Raw genomic sequence first — 26111 nt, forward strand, 5'->3', positions numbered from 1 at the left:
GGGGTGATCACAGCAACATCACAGAAAAGCAGTCCAGCCAAGGGCTGTGGAAAGACCCAGCCTAGCAGGACAAAGCCTGCTAATTCTACACTTCAACTTGGTGCAGCAGAGAACCGAAAGTGACCGCCACCTCCAATCTGAAATCTTAACCACCAGAAAGCTGCATCATCTCAACAAGTCAAGACTATAAACATCCCAGGCCTGCATCTGTAAAAGACACTGTACTACTTAGAAGATTCAACAGGTTTACAGTAAACCACAAACACCTACCACAACCTGAATACCCTTTACCTTCTATCTATCTTCACTTGACAGTGCATGTGAGAGTGAATGAGTGTGTGAATGGTGTTGTGAATATTTCAGGGAATTAATATTGTTCAATAAAGTCAATCGCCTGTTTTAAACCTACAAGAAAACCTGTCACTGTCTATTTATGTGGCAAGTAAAAAGCTCAGGGGCTAACTCATCATTTTAAACAAAACATGATTGCGGTCAGTTAGGAGATAAAGAGTGGGAACCACCCACACCCTGACCACCTGTCCGTAATAAGAGTGTGTGGTTTGGAGGGGAACTTATAGGTGATGATGTTCCCATGCGTCTGCTGCCCTTGTCCTTCTAGGTAGTGGAGGTCGTGGGTTTGAAAGGTGCTGTCGAAGAAGGCTTGGTGAGGTGCTGCAGGTGATTTATTAGAATACGTTGCATCCATTTGCTCTGGTGCACCAAATATGTGCCAAATTTCATTATTTCTTTTCTCAGTCAGTTTTGGTTTCTATCCTCTAGAATTCAATCTCTTTTTCTCCCTGCTTATGGTTTATTTTTCCTTGTGCTTCCTTGACATTACCATTGCAATCTTGCTTGATCCTCCTTTCTCAGCATCTCCAAGAACTTGATATGTTAAAGCTCTGTGCATCAATGTGACTCTATAGTTACTTGACATTAGGGCTGATATTTTCCTTTATGAAAGCAGCAGAAAAACTGAAACAGACATGAAGCTCAACTGTGTTCATTCAAGTGACAGTAGTGTTGTCATGGATGATTAAAACAAGCTACTGTAACAGTTACATATTTGAAGTTAGAACTACATGAGAATACAAGAATACTATACAAAAATGCTGCATAAATAGAAACATCTCATTTGTGCAACTTCTTTTTACAGATGGAGGGGACGACTGTGTACTTCCTCTTAAATGAATACATTGGCAACACTAAAACATAACTGTGCTATACCTCAAAGGCTTGCACCTGGCGTACATACTCCACTCTTTTCCCATATACACGCTCAAGAAATTATACAACTCCAGAAGCTCCAAACAAACCTGCCTGCTTCAGGAGAACTAATCAGATTTCAAACATCAAAATATTGTGAGAGCCAACACTGGAGTAGGTGGTTCTATGGATAATGATTTTGTTACAAAAAGCAGTGCTGTCATCAACACGAGCGTTTAGGGTCTGCCACTGAAGTCATTCCAGCAGGATAAGTAGTTTGCCTGAAAAGTTATCATAGGCCCAAGTTTCCCCAAGAAAAAGTATGCAGAACATCAACCTTCTACTATGTGTGTAGGAGGATGATTTGTGCAGTATACTGCTAACAAACTCTGGAATCATGCATCAAAATAGCACTGGGTGTCATTCAGCCAATGGATCCTTCCATTGCAACTCCAATGAGTGATCTTTGCTTCAGGTCTATTCTCCATCAAACCTTAAGCTAAAAAGATGGACTACTCAGGACCTCCTGAGCGTGAAAAAACTCTGCGAGAATGCTCTTGCTGTTGGAACAGTCTTTCACTGTAAAAGATTGTGACATCAATTTTCTCTACTAAACTTAGAAAAAAGTTATACAAAAAACACCTTGACAAGTATACATCACAGAGAAAGCTATTATGTTCAATACAAATCTTAAACCTCCGAATCAGCAAAATCCTGAGGTCAAAAATTACTAAATCAGCAGTGAAGTAAGCAAGCCCATGTAGACTAAACGATACAGGCATTGACTAAAAAAAACTGTACTGCATCTAAGGACATTGCAAAATTTGTGAAGCTTCACATTAAAAAGAATTAGTTTTCCAACAACCTGTAATTATATAGTATCTTTAACATAGCAAAACATCTCAAGGCGCTGCACAGGAGCGTTAGCAATCAAAATTTGACAGTGAGCCACACAAGGAGATATTGGAGTAGATGGACAAAAAGGTTTAAGGAGGGAATTCCGGAGCTCATAGAGTCATAGAATCATTTATAGCACAGAAAGCGGCCATTTGGCCCATCGTGTCCATGCCGGAGCTTAGTGCTTTGGCAGCTGAAGGCACAGTCACTAAAGCTGGAGCGATTATGATTCGGGGTGATCAAAAAGCCAGAATTAAATGAGCACAGGTATCTGGAGCAGACTACAGAGATAGGGAGGATCGAGGCCATGGAGAGATCTGCAGATAACGATGAGAATTTTAAAATTGAAGTATTGTTTAACCAATGTAGCACTGGGATGATGGGTGATCAGGAAAGTAAGAGTTAGGATATAGGCAGCAGAGAGTTTTGGATGACCTCAAGTTTATAGAGGATAGAAGGTGGGAGGTCAACAGAAGTGCATTGGAATAGTTAAGTCTACAGCTAATAAAGACATGTTTGAAGGTTTCAGCAGCAGTGTCACTTGTGCTGCTGTGTCATCACAGTCTTTAACTACTACTTTGGAAGGTTCGAATTTACCCTGATTCATTGTTGTAACTTATTTGATTGCTTCCCAAATTAAGGTTAATTTAAACAATTTCAAGCATCTAAGCTCAACAAACAACATAGCTACTTACTATGTTTAAGCAGGAATAGATGAATATTATTTTGCTCCAACAAACTCACTTTAGTCTTCATAACAGAAGAGACTGAGTGAATGTTGGTTGGGCCATTTTATTTTAATCCTCTCACTATTCTACCAAGCAACACAGGTTAACTGTTCTGGTCCACATGCATCTTCCCTTTGAAAATTAGCAACAGGCAGCTGAAGTGCAGAGGTGCTTTGTGCTGGTCTTCACTTGTGGAAATGTTAATACGCCCTCTCCAAGTAGAGAAATCACTCAGCAGTTCTGTGCCTCTATTGGGTGCAATCAATCTGATTTCTCAGCAGTGCACAAAGTTGGGGCTGGTATATTTCTCGAGTCACTATGTACAAGTCTTGAAACATCATCTTAAATTCTAATCTGCACAACTGCCTAACTGAGGTCCATTTTGTGTCTTTCACACCCTTTTTCCAATGGTTTAACATATTCAATAAACTTCATTGCCCTGTTGAACCATGCACATAAGGTGTTTCTTTCTGATTTACCTAAAAGAATGAATTGCTGCCACCACAGCATCCCACCTGGGTGATTTGCATGTTCTTAAAATTACATTTGGTGTTATTTTTGGATTCTATAATCACTGGAAGACTTTTAACATGCTCCATGCAGTTAAAAAGGCTGTATCGAGATTGTTTTACGGTTTTAGCCTTACTGCTTCTTGACAGATAAACTACCTCCAATAAGTAGAAATGGTTACATCCAACCCTTTTTCTTTCCTTCCTTTTTCTGCTTATTTTGTCTCCTCTCCTTCTTGGACTATGGCTCTAGTCATTCTCCAATTCTTCACACAAGCAGCCAATGGACACTGCTCAGAGTGTGTCAGTGGGCTATTCTACTACAGGGAGCATTATAGTTGAACATAATTTTGTTCTTGCATGTCCACATGCTCACATTTCCAGTAAGAGTCGCTGGATAGCAGTCAGAAACAGGAGCCCTGGCTGAATTTCCCTCTTAAGAAGCAGTGAGATCAACTGTAGTGTTCCAACTGCTGTCGCAACTGAGAGAGAAAATAACAGCCCTACGTCCAAACTTAGGACTCCTTTGGTCTGTGCACTTAGGAATCGCTGCATTATCCAGTTTAGCCATCAAGGAAGGCCATGTCTCTGACTATGATGAAGATTCTTCTCAGTTTCCCCCCTTGAACACCAATCATATTTTGGAAGTTTTGAAATTTTAAGTTTGATTGCCCGATACCTTAAAAATGCACCTTTTAAGGCACCAGATAATCAGATCTACAAATAAATCAACATCATTAAATTATAAAAATTTTATGAAACAAACTCACAAGTATAATTCAGAGAAATTGTTCAGTATGATAAAATAGGAGACAGAAGTTAAAATTTCCAGAGTGCAAGAGAACTGTGGAATATGTTACCAGAGAAAGCCATTGATGCAGACTGTACAAATTGATTGAAGAGAAGTTTTGGAAAAGATGGGATCAATCCACGAAAAGGGACACATTTGTAAAACTTTATGGTCTTTTCCTGTTCTTAAAATTTGTTATTGTGTTCCAAGAACCTCCACTTTTCTAAAATGGAATGGAGCTACAGGTCATGGCTTCTTTTTTAGCTACTGGATGGTTCTGGCTTGCTATGTGCCATAATGGATCTCCATTGGAAAAGACCATGGGTGAGTAAAAGATAGAACATGAATGTTGTCCATCTTTCAGTTCCTTTTTATATCAAAGGATCGTTTTGACCCTTTTTGCAGCCTCACCTACTAATTGAAGTCATTACCAAAAATATTAATTGCCCTTAATATACCAAATAGCTAGTTCTGAAACATACAAGTTCTCAAAGTACTCTTGGAAGACTATGGTAAGATTGACAGACTCATCTTTCAAAGTCTGTTCCCTGGTACTACCTTAATGGACATCCATATATCAACAAGACCAGAAAAAGCCTCAATGCCATTCTGAGCTTACCACAGTGTTTTCCAAAGGTACCCTATAATCTCAAGATTAATAGGTTTATTGATCTGCAACTCAGTGCTACATTCCAGTATTGCTAGCAATGTTGGATCACTCATCAGCTGAAACTCCTTTAATAACTTTTGGGGGAGTTATTGAGAGGATGGTCATTCATAGATGTCATGAAATCATGAGTAGGTTCACAGTGTCCTCACAAGGTAGATCAATTCCCAGTGGGGATTTGGTTTGTCCTCTTTTTGGGAGGGAGAGAGGCTTTACATATTTTCTATTTAATTATATAACATTCCTTTTACTGCAGTTTCTCTCCATCTATTATCAGATCCTCAGAAGTTCAATATACTTCTGTTGTCTTGTGTTCTTTAGGTATTATTTCAATCTATTGGTGATTACTGACTGCTTGTTTCCTTGACATTGTTAACTATTTGTACATTTATCGCTAATATTTTTGCACTATATCGTCAAAAATTCATAAAAACTTAAAAACCCAATTCCTACGGATTTTATTGTAGACAAAAAAATAATTTAAGCTTACCTTTCTTTATTCTCCTAACAGGAGCATCAGTTTTTTTGATACGCCGTCTCTTGTCACTGGATGCTATTTGCTCTGGTGGAACCAGATGACGAGCATCATAAGTTAAGCCAACTCTATAAAGATGTCCTCGCACATGATTTGACAAGCCAACCCCAGTGTCAAATACAGCTGGACAGTAAGGACATGGTCGCTTCTCAGTATGAAAATCAGTCCAATTGTAGGTTATATTAAGTGAAGCATCATGTTGAAAAAGAACTGGATCCATAACTTCTATACATTTAGCATCACTATTAAAATGAAAATCTTCATTAACAAAATGGTTGTGGGCAGCATCTTGATACTCTGTAGAGTAAAGGCTTTGGTTACCATAGTCATTGTTGCCATAATCATGAATGCCATTATCAAAATCATCAAAATCATCGTCGTCGTCACTCTCATCATAAGTATCAAAACCATCATCAATGCCATTTTCATCAACTATCTGTACTTCAGTACTACTGAAGTAATGAGTTTGTTTATCACCATTAAAATCAGTCTCAGCAATAGTCACTGCCAGAGCATCATCCATACAGTTACCAGTTTCAACAATATTACTTTCAGGTGAGTTTTCTTCACCATCACATTCTAATGCATTTACACATGGCTCAAGTTTATTTAAAACCACAACAGGCGCTTTGTGAAACACATCTGGATATTGATCCAAAATATCATTGCCAACAGAGACACTAACCATGACATCCTTAACAGATTTTCTAACTGATACAGCTCCAGCATCTGCACGTTCTGTTTCTTCTGATATTTCTTCGTCATTACAGTGAAGAAAATTCAAAGTATGTTCTACATCTGCGTGCTTAGTCTCTATTAATGTAGATGTAGGACACAAGTCTTTTACTATCCCGAAGTCATTTTTAAATTTCCCATAAATCTGATGGCCAATAGACTGATCCTTCAACAATGGGACTGCATTGTTCCTTCTGACATCAATCTCATCCTGCTTTCTAATATGCTCTTGCTGTAGGAAGCTACTTTTTTCATTACCAGTGTTTAATCCTGTCACAATCTTTGTTGAAGATTTACTATAATCCAGCACAGAATCAGATGAGTGATGCATCTTTTTTGTGGCTATATAGCATGGCTTCTGTGTACCACCATTACCATAGACCTTACTGTACAATGCTGAGGAATTCCCCAGTGCTTCAGATGCTTCAAAATCCCTTTTTATATCTCGCCTTATGACAAATTTGTTTAGGTATTCAGATTGTTGCGATGTAGCCTTATTGCTCCTCACCAAATTAAACGGTTTTGAGCTCAAGCCATGTACCTTTGTTCCGTGTTCATTTTTATGCTGAATGTGGTAAAGTCGCTGATGCAAATATTTGACATGCTTTTTAAAAATACTCCTAGCTGGTGTGGTAAAAGGACATTTCCTACACACATATATACCTCCTGATTTACAGTGACTTAATAAATTTTCTAATGATACACCTTTCAAAGGTTTTTGGCTGGATTTGTTAATAACTGCATCATGAATATAAATTTGATGACCTTCAAGTTCATCCATTGATGCTGCCATGAAGTTGCACTTATCACAGCAGTAGTATCTTTTGTCCTTTTCATGTGTCTTAGCATGCTGCACAAATGTTTTAGGACAGTTTGTTCCAAATACACACTGTGGACACTGTAATTTTGCATTCCGGCCTTCATCTTGAAATGTGCGAAGCTCACGGATTTCCTCCATCAGCCTTTCTCTTTTTTCTTGATGAAGGCTCCTGTGCTTTTGGAGTGGTGCACGGTCACGAAATGCAATTCCACATTCTTTACATATATATGGTCTTGGCAGATTTGTTTTACTGTGTCCTTCTAAGTGATAAATCATGTGTCTCTGCAAATGCTTCTTTTCTCTAAAATTCACATTGCATTTTGTACAGGGGTAAAATGATGGTTCTGTCTCAGTATCATCATCTGATGGTGATTCAGATCCAGTTTGTACATCATCTATCTGTATAGCACTTCCTGGCGGAAAAACTGTTGAACCAAATGGTGAAGCTTCTTCTACATAAGTGGTTGTAGGTGCACTTGTTCTAGCTGCTTCTAAGTTTTTGACTGGAAGCTTATAATCACTAAAGATCAACTGTTTAATTGCTTCCACAGTTTCTTTGGGAAGATTTGATCCTGTCTCACCAACAAGGTTTTTTTTTGCAGGCAAGTATTTTGGTTTGACAACTGAAACTTTTGTTTCACTGTGTTCCATCCCCTCTAGAGTAACAGCAGTCTTTTTAGGTGTAAGGTGTGTATCTGCATTTTCTAGTTCGGAGAAATCTACCAACTGAACAATGTCCATTTTTCGTTTTCTTTTTCTTCCAAAGGACAGGTTTGGTTGGACTTGGGAACTTCCATCAACTTGACGAATACGATCATCATCCTTTTCTTTTGTTAGCAAAAACTGCATGAATTCTTTTTCAGGGTCCCAGTTTAAGCCATCATTTAAAATTTCTGTTTCACCCCCATGAACTTCTGAAGAACTCAAACCTCTTTTTCCCTTCATTTGTCCTATATTATTTTTTGTCTTTTCACTTTCTGTACAATACAACAACTGGCTTGTAGAAGCACCATTTGACTGGACTATAGATTTGTGATCCAATATTGGCAAAGGACTCAGCATTTTAGGCTGTGTATTAACTTGGCCCTGGAAAGGCACTAAATTGGGGACCAGTAACAGAACTGGGGCTGGTGCTAATGCCTGAACTTTATTTGAAGTACCAGACAATGTTGGAACCTGAACAGATTGAACAAAGCGAGATGATGAGCTAGAAGCTGCAACTGACTGGCACAGGGATTGAGAAATACTTAAAGAAACATCAGCCTGCTTTGCAATGGAAGATTTAGTTGCGGAGAGCTGTAGAACTGGCTCCCTCACAGCAGTTCCTATAGGCAAGGTAAGTTTTGCATTCGAAACAGTAGGAGCACCGGTTTGTATAAACGCAGTCTGCTGGGCTCCACTTAAGGCTTTTACAGGACTATCCCTGGACAGATGTTTAGACAAGCTTAAAGTATTGCTTTTTGGAACTGACAATTGATTCTCTGTTAAGGTCTGAGGTATACTAGTAGTAACAGTGGTTGATGGGAGATCTTTCTCATCTCCAAATTCGCCTTTAGCACCGTGAGAATTAATATGGGTCTTCCCACTATCTGTATTACTCATCTTAGATCCAGAGCCTTCAATTTTGTTCATCCTGCAAATCATAAAAAGAAAAAAGTTACTACATATGTACATATACAAAATAAAGCCTAATCTTTTAACCATCAATTTTAATAACAATGATTCTCTTGAAATTCAAAGACCATTTAAAATTAGAACGGCCCCTGCTAGCAGAGAACAATACAATTATCAGTTTATTAGTAATAAAATAGTGCATGGAGGTGGGTTGTCTTAATTTAACTTGTGGTTACAGCATTGTAGAGGCTCAAGAATGGCCCTTTATGGAAGAATGTAATAAAACACATCCACAATGCAGATTACTAAGACAAAGTGTACAGCCTAAAGGCTCTGCGTTTACCTGGTATGCAAATCTACACCTTAAATTATAACTTTGCTTACTTAATACTACAAGAAAAAGCTAGTTATACTTTTTATTCCATTTGTGTACTTCTAAACACATCTAAAAAGAGTAAACATATTTGAATACAAAAATACTATCTAAATATGTTGAACAACGTCAGGTACAAATTAAATGAATTTAAGCTGCCGATTTCTATCTGTAACGTAATGTGCGCCATATGTATAGTATGAAATAATGTGCTGGTAAATTTTGAAACAAATTTAACCGATGGATTTACAAATGATCATTCAAAATCTCTAGAATACACTCAATTATATTATTCAAACACTGCTCAACTGAATACTTAAAATAGACAATTAGATTTTATTTACAATATTTTTACCTTAGTTTAACTGCATGACTAAAATGATTATAAAGACATAAATCAACTTTGAATTAAAGGTGCAACTGCTTCATCAACCAAGATATTAGTGATTTCAACATCTATTACATCTACATCTTGTCTGTTGCTGAAGAAAAACGATTCCTGCTGTCTTTCTCAAATACTGGGAACTTTAATTATGTGTGAAGAATCAAGATTCCACACATTTTAGTTACAACCTTCCTGTTTCCCCTTCAAAACTCTCAGCTGCTGCTAAAATTGACCAATTTCCATGGGAACAAAATACACTTCCAATGAGATCATATTCAATGTTATCACTCTAAAATGGTGCTAAAACAGTTCCCAGCATGAGTCTCTGTGTTAAATACGCAGCAGAAGCTAAGGGGTGGGCACGTACAAACAGGTGCTAAGAATCACGACTGAAAATGTCAATGAATAGGAAAACAAGCCTGGAAATGCTATAATGTTTGTCTCATTTACCTTAACTGATTTTAATCAATATGAGCAACCTGTACAGAACAAGTGCTGTAAAATTAATTGCTGTGACAGTGAGCACTGGGAGTTTTATAACACATCCTTCCTTCCAAAAGCTCTCATTTAATTTGTAATCAAACAGAAAAAAAATAACAAGCATTTAAAACCAGCTGCAACACTCAGAAATGGTGAAAGCTTTAATTTCAAAATGACTCTGGTGTCCAAGATTCATAGCCAAATGTATGCTCAGTTAATTTAATATGCTGTACCTGTACTAGCTTTTCTCAACAGGAAGCAACGTTGCTAACGAAGTGGTAAATTCAGTGTTAATGAGTGGTGGCTTCACTGTTACCACCTCAGAGGTAAAACCTTCCGTGCTCCATATTCTACCCATCTGTTCTGGTGTTAGGGGTTCAAAGAAAGAACAGACGTTTCCCATTTAAAGCAAACTTCAATGGTACCCTCTGAACAGCAGGATAGCAAACCCTCACAATATCACGAATGGTCTCAAATTGTGGTTCTCATTATTAAAAGTATTCTATTAAGAGCCCTTTCTACAAGTTACATAGAGACAGCACATCCAAGTCCTTTAACTGCACGCCCTTATGTGCTTATAAATCAATGTCCAAGGGGGAAAAAAAATCCTATTAAATTTTGTAAGCTTAGCAAAAATTCACAAAATTGAGAGATACTGGTGACATATTAACATAAAGCAATACAAATTCTTTGCACTCTCATTATTGGGGGTGTTTGACAAGTCAATAAATGCACAAATTACAACATTGAAGTGTTGTAACAAAAAATGAACAGAGATGAGCATTGTGCCTCATCATGTAGCTTTCTAATAAGTTTTTTTATGCTCAGGATATAAAAGCTATCATTTATCATGATTTTACAAACATAATGAACATTATAAAGTGCAATTTAATCCTGATATTTTTGAAAATTATAGAATATGTTGAATTCCCTTTAATATTGCAATGCATATGGATACCTTCCTTCAAAGCTGTATCAAATTAATTGATACAAAAATCATGTCCATGAACAAAACATGTACATAAAAGGTCAGACATTTTCTTTCATTATGATAAGAGACTATAATGAAGCTATCCTTATTGACTTTCCTTAGAAATCTCAAATGTCAGTATTTTTGCAAACTATCAGCACTTGCTATAACACCCATATTGCACTACATCTTGAGGTTACTGCAGAAAAAATGAGGTGATAATTGCATATTAACATAATTATTCTGTAATCCCTTTGAGCAAGCTTCCTGGGTCATTTAGTAATACAGATTAAGTACAACCTTTCTGTCATCGGAGCTATGCTGCCCACTTTTTGTTCTTTAATCATCATTTATGATGCAACAGTCCTCTATTAAATCAACTTTGTTTATAAATAACGACCATTTCCTATGCCTACTGTTGGCTAATACTTTTGAATTAGAACTCCAACAACAAAGAATCCATGCACAAAATGATGAAATAATTCAACAAAACTAAAAACAATAAATGTAAATACCTCAAAAACCTTTAACAAGTCAATGTTGCACAGATATCTCACAGATAGTTAGCAATTCATGGCATTTTAAAGTTGGTTATTCAATTTTGTACATATTTTTAAAATGTTTTTTTTAAAATCAGGCTTAAACTGCACACGATAACGTTCATTATATTAGTGAGATCAAGACCAAACAACAACTTTTATATCCTGAGAATAAAAAAAACTTCTCTTAGAAAGCTACACGCTGAGGAGCAATGCTCATCTATGTTCTTTAAACCTATTTTTGCTTTGAAAAATGCTCCAACTTGCTACAGCACTTTGCTGAAAGACACCAAGACATGGTGGGACAAAAGTATGATGAGCTACTGTCATTAAAAGCTTTAATTGCAAAATCATTTGGATTCTCATTTATTTATGGTTCAGCCTGAAACCAAGGACTAGTTCAGACATTGTGGTCCCTGAAGCTAGTATTTCTTTCTTCCTCCTTCTCTTTCCACCCCTCTTTACCAAAATAACAGAATGATATTTGTAGAGCATAAATTATCAAACTGACATTACAATGAACAGCACATTGCAGCTGGTGTCTCAAAGAGCCAATGAGGTGAAGAACTGGGTCCCATCTATGCACAGCAATAACAAATTGCCTCAAGCTGAACTAGATAATCAGGAGAATATGGTGAGTTGGAAGACTTCAATTAATTACGACATTAAAAAATTTAACTGAATTCTTCCATTGCCGGTTCACTTTTTTTTTGGTCAAAAAAAATAAATAAAATGCACTGAAGGGAAGCAAACAGGGACAAGAGGAAGGCTAAGAAGAAGAAAAGACTGGCAGTCAACATTAAGTGAAATATCATGGGTTTCCAAAACTAAAAAAAGAAATAAAGTGTAGCCAAAGAAGGTATGGACCGGTTTGTTAGGAAGTAAGAAATCATATCCTTGAAAGTTCAACAGCAGCAGACATCTCACCTCAGTTTTTACCAAGAAGGAGGATTGTAGGAGTATCTGTGGAAGGTATAGAAGAACCATGAAGCAAGATAAATGTTCAACAGGAAATGGAATTGAAAAACTTAATGAAACTAAAAGTAGGAAAGTCACATGGTCCAGGTGATATACATCCCAGAATATTGAGGGAGGAGGGAGCCAACAGCCATAATTTTCCAAGGTCATGAAATTCAATAATCTCCGAAAACGAGCGTGGGGATCACAATGTTCAATTAACCTGCACCCATTGCTTCCAATGCAAGCTGCATGCCAACTTCATGCTGCCTGCTCATTGCCATGATTGTAGCAGGCAGCCAGCACTAACTTCAGTTTTGAGTGGCTGCAATTTTCAGGAGGGGCCCAAAATTGAGAGAGCTACTCTGCATTACTTAAAGCCAGCCTGCATTTCTTAGAGGTGCATTGTGGCTAGAGTAGGGGCTGGAAGTCAATCCACAACTTGAGGTGAGAGAGACTGCTCTTGACATCAAGGCAGCATTTGACCGAGTATGGCATCAAGGAGCCCTAGCAAAACTGGAGTCAATGGGAATCAGGGGGAAAACTCTCCGCTGGTTGGAGTCATACCTAGCGCAGAGGAAGATGTCTGTGGTTGTCACAGCTCAATCATCTCAGCTCCAGGACATCACTGCAGGGGATACTCAGGGTAGTGTCCTAGGCCCAACCATCTTCAGCTGCTTCATCAATGACCTTCCTTCAATCATAAGGTCAGAAGTGGGGATGTCCGCTGATGATTACACAATGTTCAGCACCATTTGCGAATCCTCAGATACTGAAGCAGTCCATGTAGAAATGCAGCATGATCTGGACAATATTCAGGCTGGCTTGGGTTGATGTGTGGTGCGAATGTTACTTGCCACTTAAGTGCCAGGCAATGACCATCTCCTCTTGACATTCAATGGCCTTACAATCACTGAATCCCCCATTATCAACATCCTGGGGGCTACCATTGACCAGAAACTGAACTGGAGTAGCCATATAAATACCTCGGCTACAAGAGCAAGTCAGAGGCCAGGAATCCTGCGTGAGTAACTCACCTCCTGATTTCCCCAAGCCTGTCCACCATCTACAAGGCACGTCAGGAGTGCGATCGAATACATTCCACTTGCCTGGATGAGTGCAGCTCCAACAACACTCAAGAAGCTCAACACCATCCAGGACAAAGCAGCCCCCTTGATTGGCACCCCATCCACAAACATTCACTCCCTCCACCACCGACGCATAGTGGCAGCAGTGTGTACCATCTACAAGGTGCAATGCAACAGCGCACCAAGGCTCCTTTAACAGCACCTTCCAAACCCACGACCTCTACCACCTAGAAGGACAAGGGCAGCAGATGTATGGGAATGCCACCATCTGCAAGTTCCCCTCCAAGTCACACACCATCCTGACGGAACTATATTGCCGTTCCTTCAGTGTCGGTGGGTCAAAATCCTGGAAATCCCATCCTAACAGCACTGTGGGTGTATCTACCCCACATGGACTGCAGCGGTTCAAGAAGGCAGCTCACCACCACTTTCTCAAGGGCAATTAGGGTTCGGCAATAAATGCTGGCCTAGCCAGCGACACCCACATCCCATGAATGAATAAAAAAAACTGATTCTGACCTGGAAATGGCACACCATGGCCGGAATTCCACATTGGGCGGACGGAAGCCGGCCACCGATTGAAAAGTCGGCGGCGAACCCGCTTCCGTCTCACCGGGGATCCGGCCCGCATTTTATGGGTCCCCAGGCTTTAATTGTTCCGAGGTGGGACTTCCACCCACTTGAGGGAGGAAGTCCCACCTCATTGAGCTGCAGGCCATTAGTCCCAGCAGCGCCACTGGGAGCGGTGGCCACTGCTGGGACTGCAGTCTAGCCAAAGACCTGGAGCCGGAAGACAGGTAGGTTTTGGTTGGTTCGCCGGGGGTAATTGGTCAGGCCCCGGCGAGGCAAGGGTGGTCGGTTGGGGGGGGGGGGGGGGGGGGGGAAGGGGGTAGTGTTGGGTGCTGTTTGGGGTATTCGGTAAAGCCTCCCGGAGCCTCCCGCTCCATTTTACGGCCCCCCCCACCCCACCCCCGCCACCATCCAGCTCAGTGGGTTGGCATAAAATTCCTGCCCATGGGAGAGTGCAGGCTCCTAAAAATGCCTTCAGTCAAGCATGATTTAGAGACAGTGTCAGCTGGAGAATTGAGCTCCAAAAGGGCACTGAGATATTAAATCAGTTACACACTGACTGATGTCACGGTTTGCCTACTCGAAACACTTACGATGGAGATTAAGTGCACGTGTGCCAGCACCCTCACCAATATGGCATCTGGTGTGACTCACACCAGAATTAACAGTGCACCCAGGCTGTCATTTTGTACCTCTAACGTCACTCATTGCACCCAAAAAACAGTGCTACACATCCAAATTTTGCACTCCAAATTTCTTTGTAAATTGTGGATAAAGAATTGAAGAGTGACAACCATTGGCAATAAGCCAGAAAATTACAGGCCAGTTCATCTTACCTCCATTGTGGGTAAATTTCTAAAATGAGAATTTCCGCATTGGCAGAATCTTGCAATATCTATGGTAGGACAGAATTTTCGTCCACCAGTTTGGCCAGGGGTTGACCTTGAGCACCTGCAGTCACGCAGCAGCTGAATTAGCTTTTAATTTTTTTAAATTTCTGAGGTGGTAGAGTGCAATCATCACCCTATGATCGATTACACTCCCTAGGTGGTGGGAGTTAAAAATATTTTTTTAATACCTCTCCGCCCACCACAGCAATGCTGATTGTAACACGTTGAGATTCTCTATGTCCAGTATTGCTCTGCCAGTAGAGCCATCATTACCAAGTAATTTGGGAATACACTTAGCCATTGTTACACTCTAAATAGTCAGGCTGCGAAAGACAGAACTGGAGCCTAATCATTACATACTACTAAGAGGGCATGCATTACCAACATGCACTTCCAAGACCAACAACCACAGTTTCAGTCTGCTCTTACAAATAGGAGCACAAGTGAAATCGGCAGATAATGCCGACCATCTGAATAAATTAAACGCTCATTTAATACAGAATTAATATCCATATTTCACAGATAAATCTAACACCCGCCACTGCCAATAGAAAATCCTAATGTGGCAATGACAGTCCAAAAACTGTCAGAGTGGCTCCCCATCCAATATTCTACCCCACCTCTCTCAGATTCAACTGATATCAGGCAGACTGGGAGTCCAGAATTGACCCAATAGAATCTATGGCAGTGGTTCTCAAATAGAGGACTGCAGAGAGCTTCCAGGAGATCTGCAACGAAGGGCCGGCCCACTGGTAGGCTGTGTGGGCAACCGTCCAGGGCACCATAGTCAAGAATAAGCAAGCATGCAGCAGCCGGAGACATGCTCTGCTTTCCCCCCAGCCTCCTGCGCTCTCCGCATGCTTCTGCTCTCACCATGGTGTGCTTCCCTGTTGCTCTGGCTTTTCGCCTGCTCCCCTATTGCTTTCCAAGTGCTCTGCTCTCCCTGGGCTCCTGCTCTCCCACCAAGGTTAGACAGACTCTGCAATGAGGCACACCCATTTCACTAATATCTGTAAGTAAATATCTGTTTTCATAAAAGCATTATTAAAATACTGCACATGCAACACAGTATTATAAGTTAGAAGGGGGAGTCAGTCATTACTAATCCAATTGAAAAAGGGACCTTCAACCAAAAAGTTTAAGAACCACTGATGTATAATATAGAGCACCTTTCAACATCCTCAGGACATCCCAAAGCACTTCACAGCAAATGCAGCAGCCAATTTGTGCACAGCTAGGTCCCACAAAGAGAAATTAGATGAATAACCAATTATTCGTTCTGGCAGTGATGGTTAATCAGGAACAGTCAGTATGGACCACTTAACTAATCCAAAAGAATTTAAGCAAAATAATTCCATGATCCCATGCTCCAAATGGAGAACTGCTCTGGCAGGAATGTGGGTCAGAGATAGAGTTACAACAATGCAATCCCAAATCTGACAACCAAAGCTCCACGAACACAGTACCCACACCTCCTCCTGGGGTGCAGAATTACCCCTAAAACAGAGATGAAGAGAATGTGTCTGATGTTGTGCAACTATGGATTTCAAAAGGTGATAAGGTGCTACACGAGAGACTTGTTGCAAAAATTAAGGCACATAGTATTAAGAGTGGTGGCTAGGGAGAAAGCATTGGATAAGGTAATGAATAGTTTTCACATTAACTGGTGCATGTAGGGTTGTGCTCCGAACAATTGTGCTGCAATCTCTTTTGGTCCCTGTTTACGATTCGGATACAAGAGTATTGCTACCAATACTTTTTGATGATACCAAGTTATGGATATGGCAAACACTGAGGAAGAATACAGGAGATTACGAGGTGACAAATAGGTTAGCTGAGTAAAACAAATAGGTAGATGTAATTCAATGCAGGGAAACGTGAAGTACTACAGTATGGCAAAAATAGTGAAAGTACTTTAAATTGTATGGTTCTTAAAAGTGGAAATAAAGGAAAATTATGGGATGCAAATATAAATCTTTAAACAGCAAAAAAGTCATTAAAAAGGCAAATGCAATTCCAGGTTTTACATTCAAATACACTGAATGCAAGAAGCAAGGATATGATAATTAATTTGTACAAGCTATTTGTTATCTCAAGATTACAGAACTGAGAGCACTTCCAGGCATAAGAACGATACTGGGTCGTCACTCGAATGATACCATGAATGAGAATGCTGGTTATGATTTTATAAAGTTCCCTCGGTTCCAGAACAGTCCCAGCAGATTGACAGTTAGCAAATGCAACACTGCTATTCAAGAAAGAAGGGGGAGAAAAAACAGGGAACTACAGGCCAGTTAGCCTGACATCAGTCATCCAGAAAATGCTGGAATCTGTTATTAAGGAAGTATTAACAATGCACTTAGAAAAGCATAGTATGATCAGACAAAGTCAACATGTTTTTATTTCAAATTTCCAACATCCGCAGTATTTTGCTTTAAATTAAAATATATTATATTAGAGCCAATTACTGTTGCTCTTATAAAATGTTCCTTCCTCCCTGAAATTTGCTCACGAGGACTATTCAGGCTAAATTTGCCTCATTTAGTCTTCTGTAACAGGCTGAGCTCAATAAGCTAACCCAAAAGTTAACGTATTATTAGTGGAAAACATTATGATTGTCAGTTTAATTTTTATTTAGCACATAGATGATCTTATAAGCCTTCATAAGGTGCACTAACAAGGTGCAGTTCTGGAAATGCTAAACATTTAGTTGAGGGCTCCAGTTAACGGTACTGGAGATATATTACTGTGGAGAAGAATCATCAGTGCTTTCTTGGCAAGTAGTCACTATTCTTAGCAAAATCATCGTTTTGGAGCATTACCATTCAATTGAAAAATAGGTTGCAATATATAAAATGTACAGTTAAATTTTGTAAATCCTGTTAAAAGTACCAATTTGTACATAATTACTATATTGGTGCTCATCATCATACAACTGCATACAATTTAAATATTTAAACAAACTAAATTCTGTAATGCAGCTTTAAATTGTTAGATCAAGCAATAATGTTAAAACTGTACACAAGGTAATTAAAATTCCTCTTTTCTAAATTAAGTAATACAAACCACAAAAAAGGGACACTCCAAGTGATTATTTCAATCTAAGCACATTAGGGTAACAGAAATTACCTCTCTTAACTAAATTGTTTCACTTCCTAAGAAGATCAAGAGCATTAATTTAAAATTCAAATTTCATGTGAATTCCATCGACCTAGTCTATTTGAGAGGCTTGCTAATTACAATTATAACAGACTCCTTTTACTGATACAGCAGGCTTATTTTATTGCACAAATCATATTCTGGTGACAGGACAAACATGAGTCTGTCCTGTTAAACTTGTAGTCAAGAAAAACAATGAAACAATATTAAGGCGAGCAGCAAGAATTAAACTGCTTTTACAAGGCGTGTATTTATCATTTGAATATAAACCGTTGTAATATTTTGTTAACTAATAATAAACTAAAGTGTGTTCGTACTAGTTTTGTGAATAAAAATTAAAGAACAACACATAACTACAATACTTTTTTTTGTGTTGCTGCCAAGCAGAAAACAGCTCTCCACTACCAGTGGAATAAGGCAAGTGAGGCAGCCAACATGGAGAGAAGCACAGATTTGCTGCACTCTTTAAAATGTAAAAGCCCCTTAAAGCTATGTTCACAGCAGTTCTCTATAAAACAAGGATCAGCCTTCAAAAAAGTATCAGCTCAATGGAGAATAAGTCAAGGTTTATTAAAAACAAAATCAAAAATAATTTATAACTCAAAACTCTGCAATTAGTGGCTCATCTCTCCATCATCTACATGCTTCATATCTAAACCATGATGGAATACTCACTTTCAGTGCCAGAGCTGCACTCAAAAATCGTTAAGATCGTACAGGATGCAACAGTTTGCTTGATTTGCAAATTCAATCAAGTTTGGGCTCAATTCATTCCTTTCATCATCAGCGCACTGTAGCTGCAGTATTAACCACAGTATGCACTGCTCAAATCACCAATTACTTTGACAGCCTCTCCGGCCCCAACACTCTGCTACCAAGAAGGAAAAGAGGTGCAATGTTTGGCAATATCACAACCTCCAAGTCACACTTAACTTGGACATATATAGTCATTCCTTTATTGTCACTGGGTGAGTATCCTAGAATTCCCTACATCATCACAAGGACTGCAACATTTTAAAGAAAAGACCCACCATGATCTATTCACGGCAACTAAGGACAGTCAACAAATGTATCTTTGCCAGTGTCACCACATCCTCAGAAAAAAACACAAAGGAAGTGGCAGGACAAATTAATAAAGCTGGTGAAAAAGCATACAGGACTACTGGCCTTATAAACAGACGCACAGAGTACAAAAGCGAGTAAGTTATGCCAAACCTTTATCAAAGGTAGAGACAGCCCTGGTAATTATAGACCTGTGAGCCTTACTTCGGTTGTGGGTAAAATGTTGGAAAAGGTTATAAGAGACAGGATTTATAATCATCTAGAGAAGAATAAGTTCATTAGCGATAGTCAGCACGGTTTTGTGAAGGGTAGGTCGTGCCTCACAAACCTTATTGAGTTTTTCGAGAAGGTGACCAAACAGGTGGATGAGGGTAAAGCAGTGGATGTGGTGTATATGGATTTCAGTAAGGCGTTTGATAAGGTTCCCCACGGTAGGCTATTGCAGAAAATATGGAAGTATGGGGTTGAAGGTGATTTAGAGCTTTGGATCAGAAATTGGCTAGCTGAAAGAAGACAGAGGGTGGTGATTGATGGCAAATGTTCATCCTGGAGTTTAGTTACTAGTGGTGTACCGCAAGGATCTGTTTTGGGGCCACTGCTGTTTGTCATTTTTATAAATGACCTGGAAGAGGGTGTAGAAGGGTGGGTTAGTAAATTTGCGGATGACACTAAGGTCGGTGGAGTTGTGGATAGTGCCGAAGGATGTTGTAGGGTACAGAGGGACATAGATAGGCTGCAGAGCTGGGCTGAGAGATGGCAAATGGAGTTTAATGCGGAAAAGTGTGAGGTGATTCACTTTGGAAGGAGTAACAGGAATGCAGAGTAGTGGGCTAATGGGAAGATTCTTGGTAGTGTAGATGAACAGAGAGATCTTGGTGTCCAGGTACATAAATCCCTGAAGGTTGCTACCCAGGTTAATAGGGCTGTTAAGAAGGCATATGGTGTGTTAGCTTTTATTAGTAGGGGGATCGAGTTTCGGAGCCACGAGGTCATGCTGCAGCTGTACAAAACTCTGGTGAGACCGCACCTGGAGTATTGCGTGCAGTTCTGGTCACCGCAAGGAAGGATGTGGAAGCTTTGGAAAGGGTGCAGAGGAGATTTACTAGGATGTTGCCTGGTATGGAGGGAAGGTTTTACGAGGAAAGGCTGAGGGACTTGAGGTTGTTTTCGTTGGAGAGGAGGAGGAGGAAAGGTGACTTAATGGAGACATATAAGATAATCAGAGGGTTAGATAGGGTGGATAGTGAGAGTCTTTTTCCTCGGATGGTGATGGCAAACACAAGGGGACATAGCTTTAAGTTGAGGGGTGATAGATATAGGACAGACGTCAGAGGTAGTTTCTTTACTCAGAGAGTAGTAGGGGCGTGGAACGCCCTGCCTGCAGCAGTAGTAGACTCTCCAACTTTAAGGGCATTTAAGTGGTCATTGGATAGACATATGGATGAAAATGGAATAGTGTAGGTCAGATGGTTTCACAGGTCGGCGCAACATCGAGGGCCGAAGGGCCTATACTGCGCTGTAATATAACGTATGCCAGCCAAGAGCGACGTCTCAATTCATTCCATCTTCGCTGCCTTCGGAGAATACTTGGCATCAGGTGGCAGGACTATATCTCCAACACAGAAGTCCTTGAAGCGGCCAACATCCCCAGCTTATACACACTACTGAGTCAGCGGCGCTTGAGATGGCTTGGCCATGTGAGCCGCATGGAAGATGGCAGGATCCCCAAAGACACATTGTACAGCGAGCTCGCCACTGGTATCAGACCCACCGGCCGTCCATGTCTCCGTTATAAAGACGTCTGCAAACGCGACATGAAATCGTGTGACATTGATCACAAGTCGTGGGAGTCGGTTGCCAGCATTCGCCAGAGCTGGCGGGCAGCCATAAAGACAGGGCTAAATTGTGGCGAGTCGAAGAGACTTAGTAGTTGGCAGGAAAAAAGACAGAGGCGCAAGGGGAGAGCCAACTGTGCAACAGCCCCAACAAACAAATTTCTCTGCAGCACCTGTGGAAGAGCCTGTCACTCCAGAATTGGCCTTTATAGCCACTCCAGGCGCTGCTTCACAAACCACTGACCACCTCCAGGCGCGTATCCATTGTCTCTCGAGATAAGGAGGCCCAAAAGAAAAAAGAAAGAATCTAATCTAAATGCTGGTTAGGCTCCAGCTGGAGTATTGTGGCCAATTCTGGGCACCAGACGTTAGGAAGGATGTCAAGGCTGTAAAAAGGGCACAGAGAAGGTTAAGGGAGGATTTTATAGTGACGTTCACGATTGAAGGATTGTGTTGGGTAAATAAGAGCCGCAGACTAGGAGATGCCTGACTCATAGGAGCATAGCTCACAGTAGTGTTCAGCCCAGCAGTTCATCTGTTTACTTCTGTCAGTGGGTACTTCACCATCTGCTGACTTCAGGGGAGCAACTTTGGCGATAGCAGGGCCAGCAGCCCTCTTGATCCCTTCGTACATAGCTCGTAGATTTCCTTTGTCACATGCAGTTTGGAATTATTGACATAAGTTGATCCAGTATTTGCACAGTATCTCCCTGTCCTTTGCACAGCTATCTTGACTACTTTCAGGTCATGCAGTGTCTCAGTTGTTGGGTTTATTTGTGCATCATGTAGGCTTTGTTTTTTGCATCAATGACAGATATCATTTCAGCTGAGTAGGTCTCAAACCAGTCCTTGTTGCGGGTTCTGCCTTTACCAAATGATGCTTCTGCTGCATCATCGATGATTGAACTTAGTGATTTCCAAGCTTCATCAATATCGGCATCAGTGCTTCCTGTTAAGGCTTTGGTGGGTAGCAAGCATTCCAGTAACAGTGCAAAGTGCTGGTATTTGGCATCATTGCTTATGCAACGGATGCTGATACGTGACGGGCTATCGTGTTTGGAGCTGTGGAACTTTCAGGGGTGCACCTTCACTCTGCTGCTTCTAAGAGAATCAGCGGTACTGGAATCTGCGCTGTGGCAGGTGCAGATGTGAAGAACACTGGGCAGATCGTGCTTCGTCATGATGGCCAGGTCTAGTTGGTGCCAATGTCCAGACCTTGGGTGACACCTGCCCTGGAAGAAGGTGTTGCTGATGCAGAGTTCATTCAGGACACAATGCTCAAGGTGTTGTCAGTTATCGCTGATCTTGCCCACACCATGACGACCGAGACACATTGGCCATGAATCACTGTGTGCCCCAACATGTGCGTTGAAGTCACCCAGGATGAATAGCCTCTTGCCATTTGGGATGTTCCTCAGAATGTCACCTAGGAAGTCACAGAAAAAATCTTTATCGGAGATGCTGGTGTTCAGAGTTGGTGTGCACACACATGATATTGACTGTGACTCCATCAGATAATAGCCGCAGGGAGATAAGGCGCTCTGAGGTTGCTACTGGTCCCAGTCTGCGCTTGACGCTCTTCCGTGACTTCCGGTCATGCAGGGGTTAGATGAAAAACCCTCATTACTGGAGCTGGAGAGGCCATAGACGGCCATGGAGAGGCCATAGCGAACAGAAGGGCACGTGGCAAGGATGGAATTCCAGCCGAATTGCTCAAAAAACATAAAGTTCTATCTATTATCACACCTTTATGACTTTCTCCTTCAATGCTGGAAAATAAGCAGTTCCACAGGAGATGCGTGACGTCAAAATCATCACACAATACAAAAACAAAGGTGACGGAGGAGACTGCAACAACTACAGGGGCATCTCACTCTTTAGTGTCACGGGGAAGGGCTTTGCTGGGATCATACTTAAAAGACTACAGTTACTTGCAGACCGAGTGGACCCGGAAGCACAGTGCGGTTTCCATGTTGGCAGATCTACCATGGATATGATCTTCATGTGCCAGCTACAAGAGAAGTGTAGGAACAGAGTATGCCCCTTTACCTTACTTTCGTAGATCTCATTAAGGTATTCAACAATGTCAGCAGAGTAGGGTTCTACAAGATTTGGGGAAAAATTGAGCTGTCCACCAAAACTCCTCAGTCTCATCCACTCCTTCCATGACAACATGCACTTCACCAACAGTTTTGGAGTGAAGAATGGAGTGAAACAGGGTTGTGTCCTAGCCCCACTCTATTTGGCATCATCTTCTCCATGCTCCTGACCTTCGCCTTCCCTGCAGATATGGAAGGAGTCTACTTGCACACTAGGTCAGAAGGCAAGCTCTGCAACCTATCAAGGCTGAAAACAAAGACAACACACGCATCCTGATCAGAGAACTCCTCTACGCTGACGATGCTGCACTAGTCGTGCACACGAAAACTCAGTTACAAAGACTCATGGACTGTCTCTCCCCCTCTGATCACACTAAACACCCCCCCACTGGAAGTGGTCAGAAAGTTCTGCCATCTTGGGTCCACGGTGACAGACAATCTCTCCCTTGATGCAAAGTTCAATACACACATAGGGAAAGCAGCGACCACCTTTGGCCGACTCGCAAAATGCGTGTGGAATAAGACTAAGCTGACCCTTAGGACCAAACTGCTAGTTTATAAGGTCTGTGTTCTCAGCATCTTGCTGTACGGCTGTAACATTGGCAACTTACAGCTACGAGGAAAAGCAGCTCAATAATTTCCATCTTTGCTGTCTGAGGCGCATTGTGGGTATATCCTGGCAGGACAAAATCACAAATGTGGCAGTCCTCTCAAAAGCAGAGCTCCCAAGTGTGTTGGCACTAACCAAACAGAGGCAGCTTTGGTGCATCGGACACATCTGCAGCATGGAAGACGGTCACATACCCAAGAAACATCTGTATGGCAAGATAGCCGGGCCAGATGACTAGTGGGCGCCCAAATCTATTCTTCCAGGATGCTTGCATGCGTGACATGAAGGCTCTTAATGCTAACTACCTGGGCGGCACTATCTGGCAAAAGAAAGAAATGGCGACACATCCTGCGGACTGGTGTGCACCACCATGACAACCAGTGGCTACAGTCAAAAGCAACTCACAGCGTCACTTGGCAGCTTCACATGCGGTACTTGTGGAAGAACCTGCCTCTCAAGGATTAGCCTTCACAGCCATCAGCAAAGGTGCACCAACAGAAGACACCCCACCGAAATGTATTGTTTGCTGTGTGTCCATCATTTTTCATAGATGGAAGGATGACGACCAACCAAATAAGGAAAAACAGTTTCCACTGCTGGGTGGGCCAGTAACCAGAGGACACAAATTTAAGATAATTAGCAAATGAACCAGAGGAGAGATGAGGAGAAATCTTTTTACACAGCAAGTTGTTATGACCTGGAATGCACTGCTTGAAAAGGGTGATGGTAACAGATTCAATAGGAACTTTCAAAAGAGTATTGTATATATACTTGAAAAGGAAAAAAATTGCAGAGCTTTGGGAAAAGATCAGGACAGTGGGGTTGATTGGACAGTTCTTTCAAAGAGCCAACAAAGGTAAGATGGGCTGAATGGCCTTCTTCTGTGCTATAAGATTCAATGATTCCAGGTGGAGGGTTTGATCTCCAAACCTCTTTCATGAATAGAGAGATAAGTTGGCATTTCCCCATGAAAAAAATAACTGTCACATAGTGAATCAGCTTGGCTCAGATGGTGGTATTCTCTCTTCTGAGTTAGCAGGTTGGGGTTGCCATCCTTTGTATGAGACATTAAGCTAAGGCTCTGACTGTCTGTTCCAGTGAATGTCAAAGATCCATTACACTAGTTGTGAGGAGCAGGCAGTTCTAAAGTTCTAACATTCTCCCTGTGTCTGCGTGGGTTTACGCCGGGTACTCCGGTTTCCTCCCACAGCCAGAAGACTTGCAGGTTGATAGGTAAATTGGCCATTATAAATTGCCCCTAGTATAGGTAGGTGGTAGGGGAATATAGGGACAGGTGGGGACAGGTAGGAATATGGGATTAGTGTAGGATTAGTATAAATGGGAGGTTGATGGTCGGCACAGACTCGGTGGGCCGAAGGGCCTGTTTCAGTGCTGTATTTCTAAATAAAATAAAATAAAATTCCTCCAACTCAGCACCAAAATAAATAACTCTTTCATCCTATTGCTGTGGGCTATTGTGTGTGCATATGACTGCAGCATTTGACTAGGTAACAACAGTCATTGCACTTGAAAGTAATTTGTTGCACGAGAAGCACTTTACAACATTTCAGAGAGAGAGATATGGCAATACGCTAATTAAATGCAACTCTTCCTTTCTGTACATATTCTAATAGATCTTGGATTGAGTCCCAAGGCTGAAAGGTGTTTAAAGCACTTAAAAATGCAACACATCTGACAATATAATAAAACAAACACATTCATGGACAATTTTCTCTGTTTAGATTATATAAATTTTGTTCCTAGTGTTTTTCAGGAAGCCACTAACACATCAACCACAGATGGTGCTAACCTTTGAGATAGAAATCTCTTTCAACAAGCAGGCTATCAATTTGAATCTTGCTGAATCTGTGAAGAAGCTGGCCCCTGAGTTGAGAAAGAACATCGAGATCTGGCTGGCATTACTCATCAGTAGAATGTTGCATTATCATAATTTTTGAGGGGTTAAAACCAATTTATTAAAATGAAGAAATCTCCAGAAAGTAAAAACGAAACCAATGATTGAAATGGAAGTGAAACATAAAGAAATTTTCTAGAACAATAGACCAACTGGAATTCAAGATTGTCTGTCTCTGCTCCAGGAAAGGTACAGCAGGAGCTGATTTACTCACTGTTGCACACAGATAGATTTCTGGGTAACAGCAAGTTTCAGAGATTTCCTAACATAACTTTTGGATGCACCATCAACCATTTATGTTTGCAGACAATGAATCAACTCTGTCAGCTGTTTAAAGGGAAAGATAGATTTCCAGGATCCACACTGAGATATAAACAGAAAATGCTGGACCAAGCCAGGCAGCAGGTCAGAAAACATTGCTCTGTGTCTCTCCACAGATGCTGCCTGGCCCGCTGAGTATTTCCAGCATTTTCTGTTAGTTTAGTTGTGTTGAGATAATCAGAAAACCTTGCCAAAATAATGAGCAATTCATACAGCAACCAAACAAAGGACTTGAGAATAAGCCCCTTCCTGTACGTGATAAGGTGGACCACTGTGTGTTGTCTATTAGAATGTACAGACTGGTTCAGGTCAGCGCCTGAAGCTCAAACCTATTGATGCCACACCTGCTTGGTCACC

The 26111-nt window shown here is 40.9% G+C and overlaps 1 protein-coding gene across 3 annotated transcripts in view; it reads right to left on the bottom strand.

Annotated features, from left to right (window-relative positions):
* znf644b (zinc finger protein 644b) overlaps positions 1-26111 on the bottom strand; it is a 186236-nt gene that overhangs the window by 15310 nt on the left and 144815 nt on the right. For all 3 annotated transcript variants that reach the window (XM_068036756.1, XM_068036757.1, XM_068036755.1), the window contains one exon: positions 5288-8520. In XM_068036756.1, coding sequence (XP_067892857.1) covers positions 5288-8520 — 3233 coding nt within the window. The remainder of the gene's footprint in view (positions 1-5287; positions 8521-26111) is intronic.

Source organism: Heterodontus francisci, chromosome 8 (genome assembly GCF_036365525.1).
Source record: "Heterodontus francisci isolate sHetFra1 chromosome 8, sHetFra1.hap1, whole genome shotgun sequence".
In the NCBI taxonomy this organism is placed as follows: Eukaryota; Metazoa; Chordata; class Chondrichthyes; order Heterodontiformes; family Heterodontidae; genus Heterodontus; species Heterodontus francisci.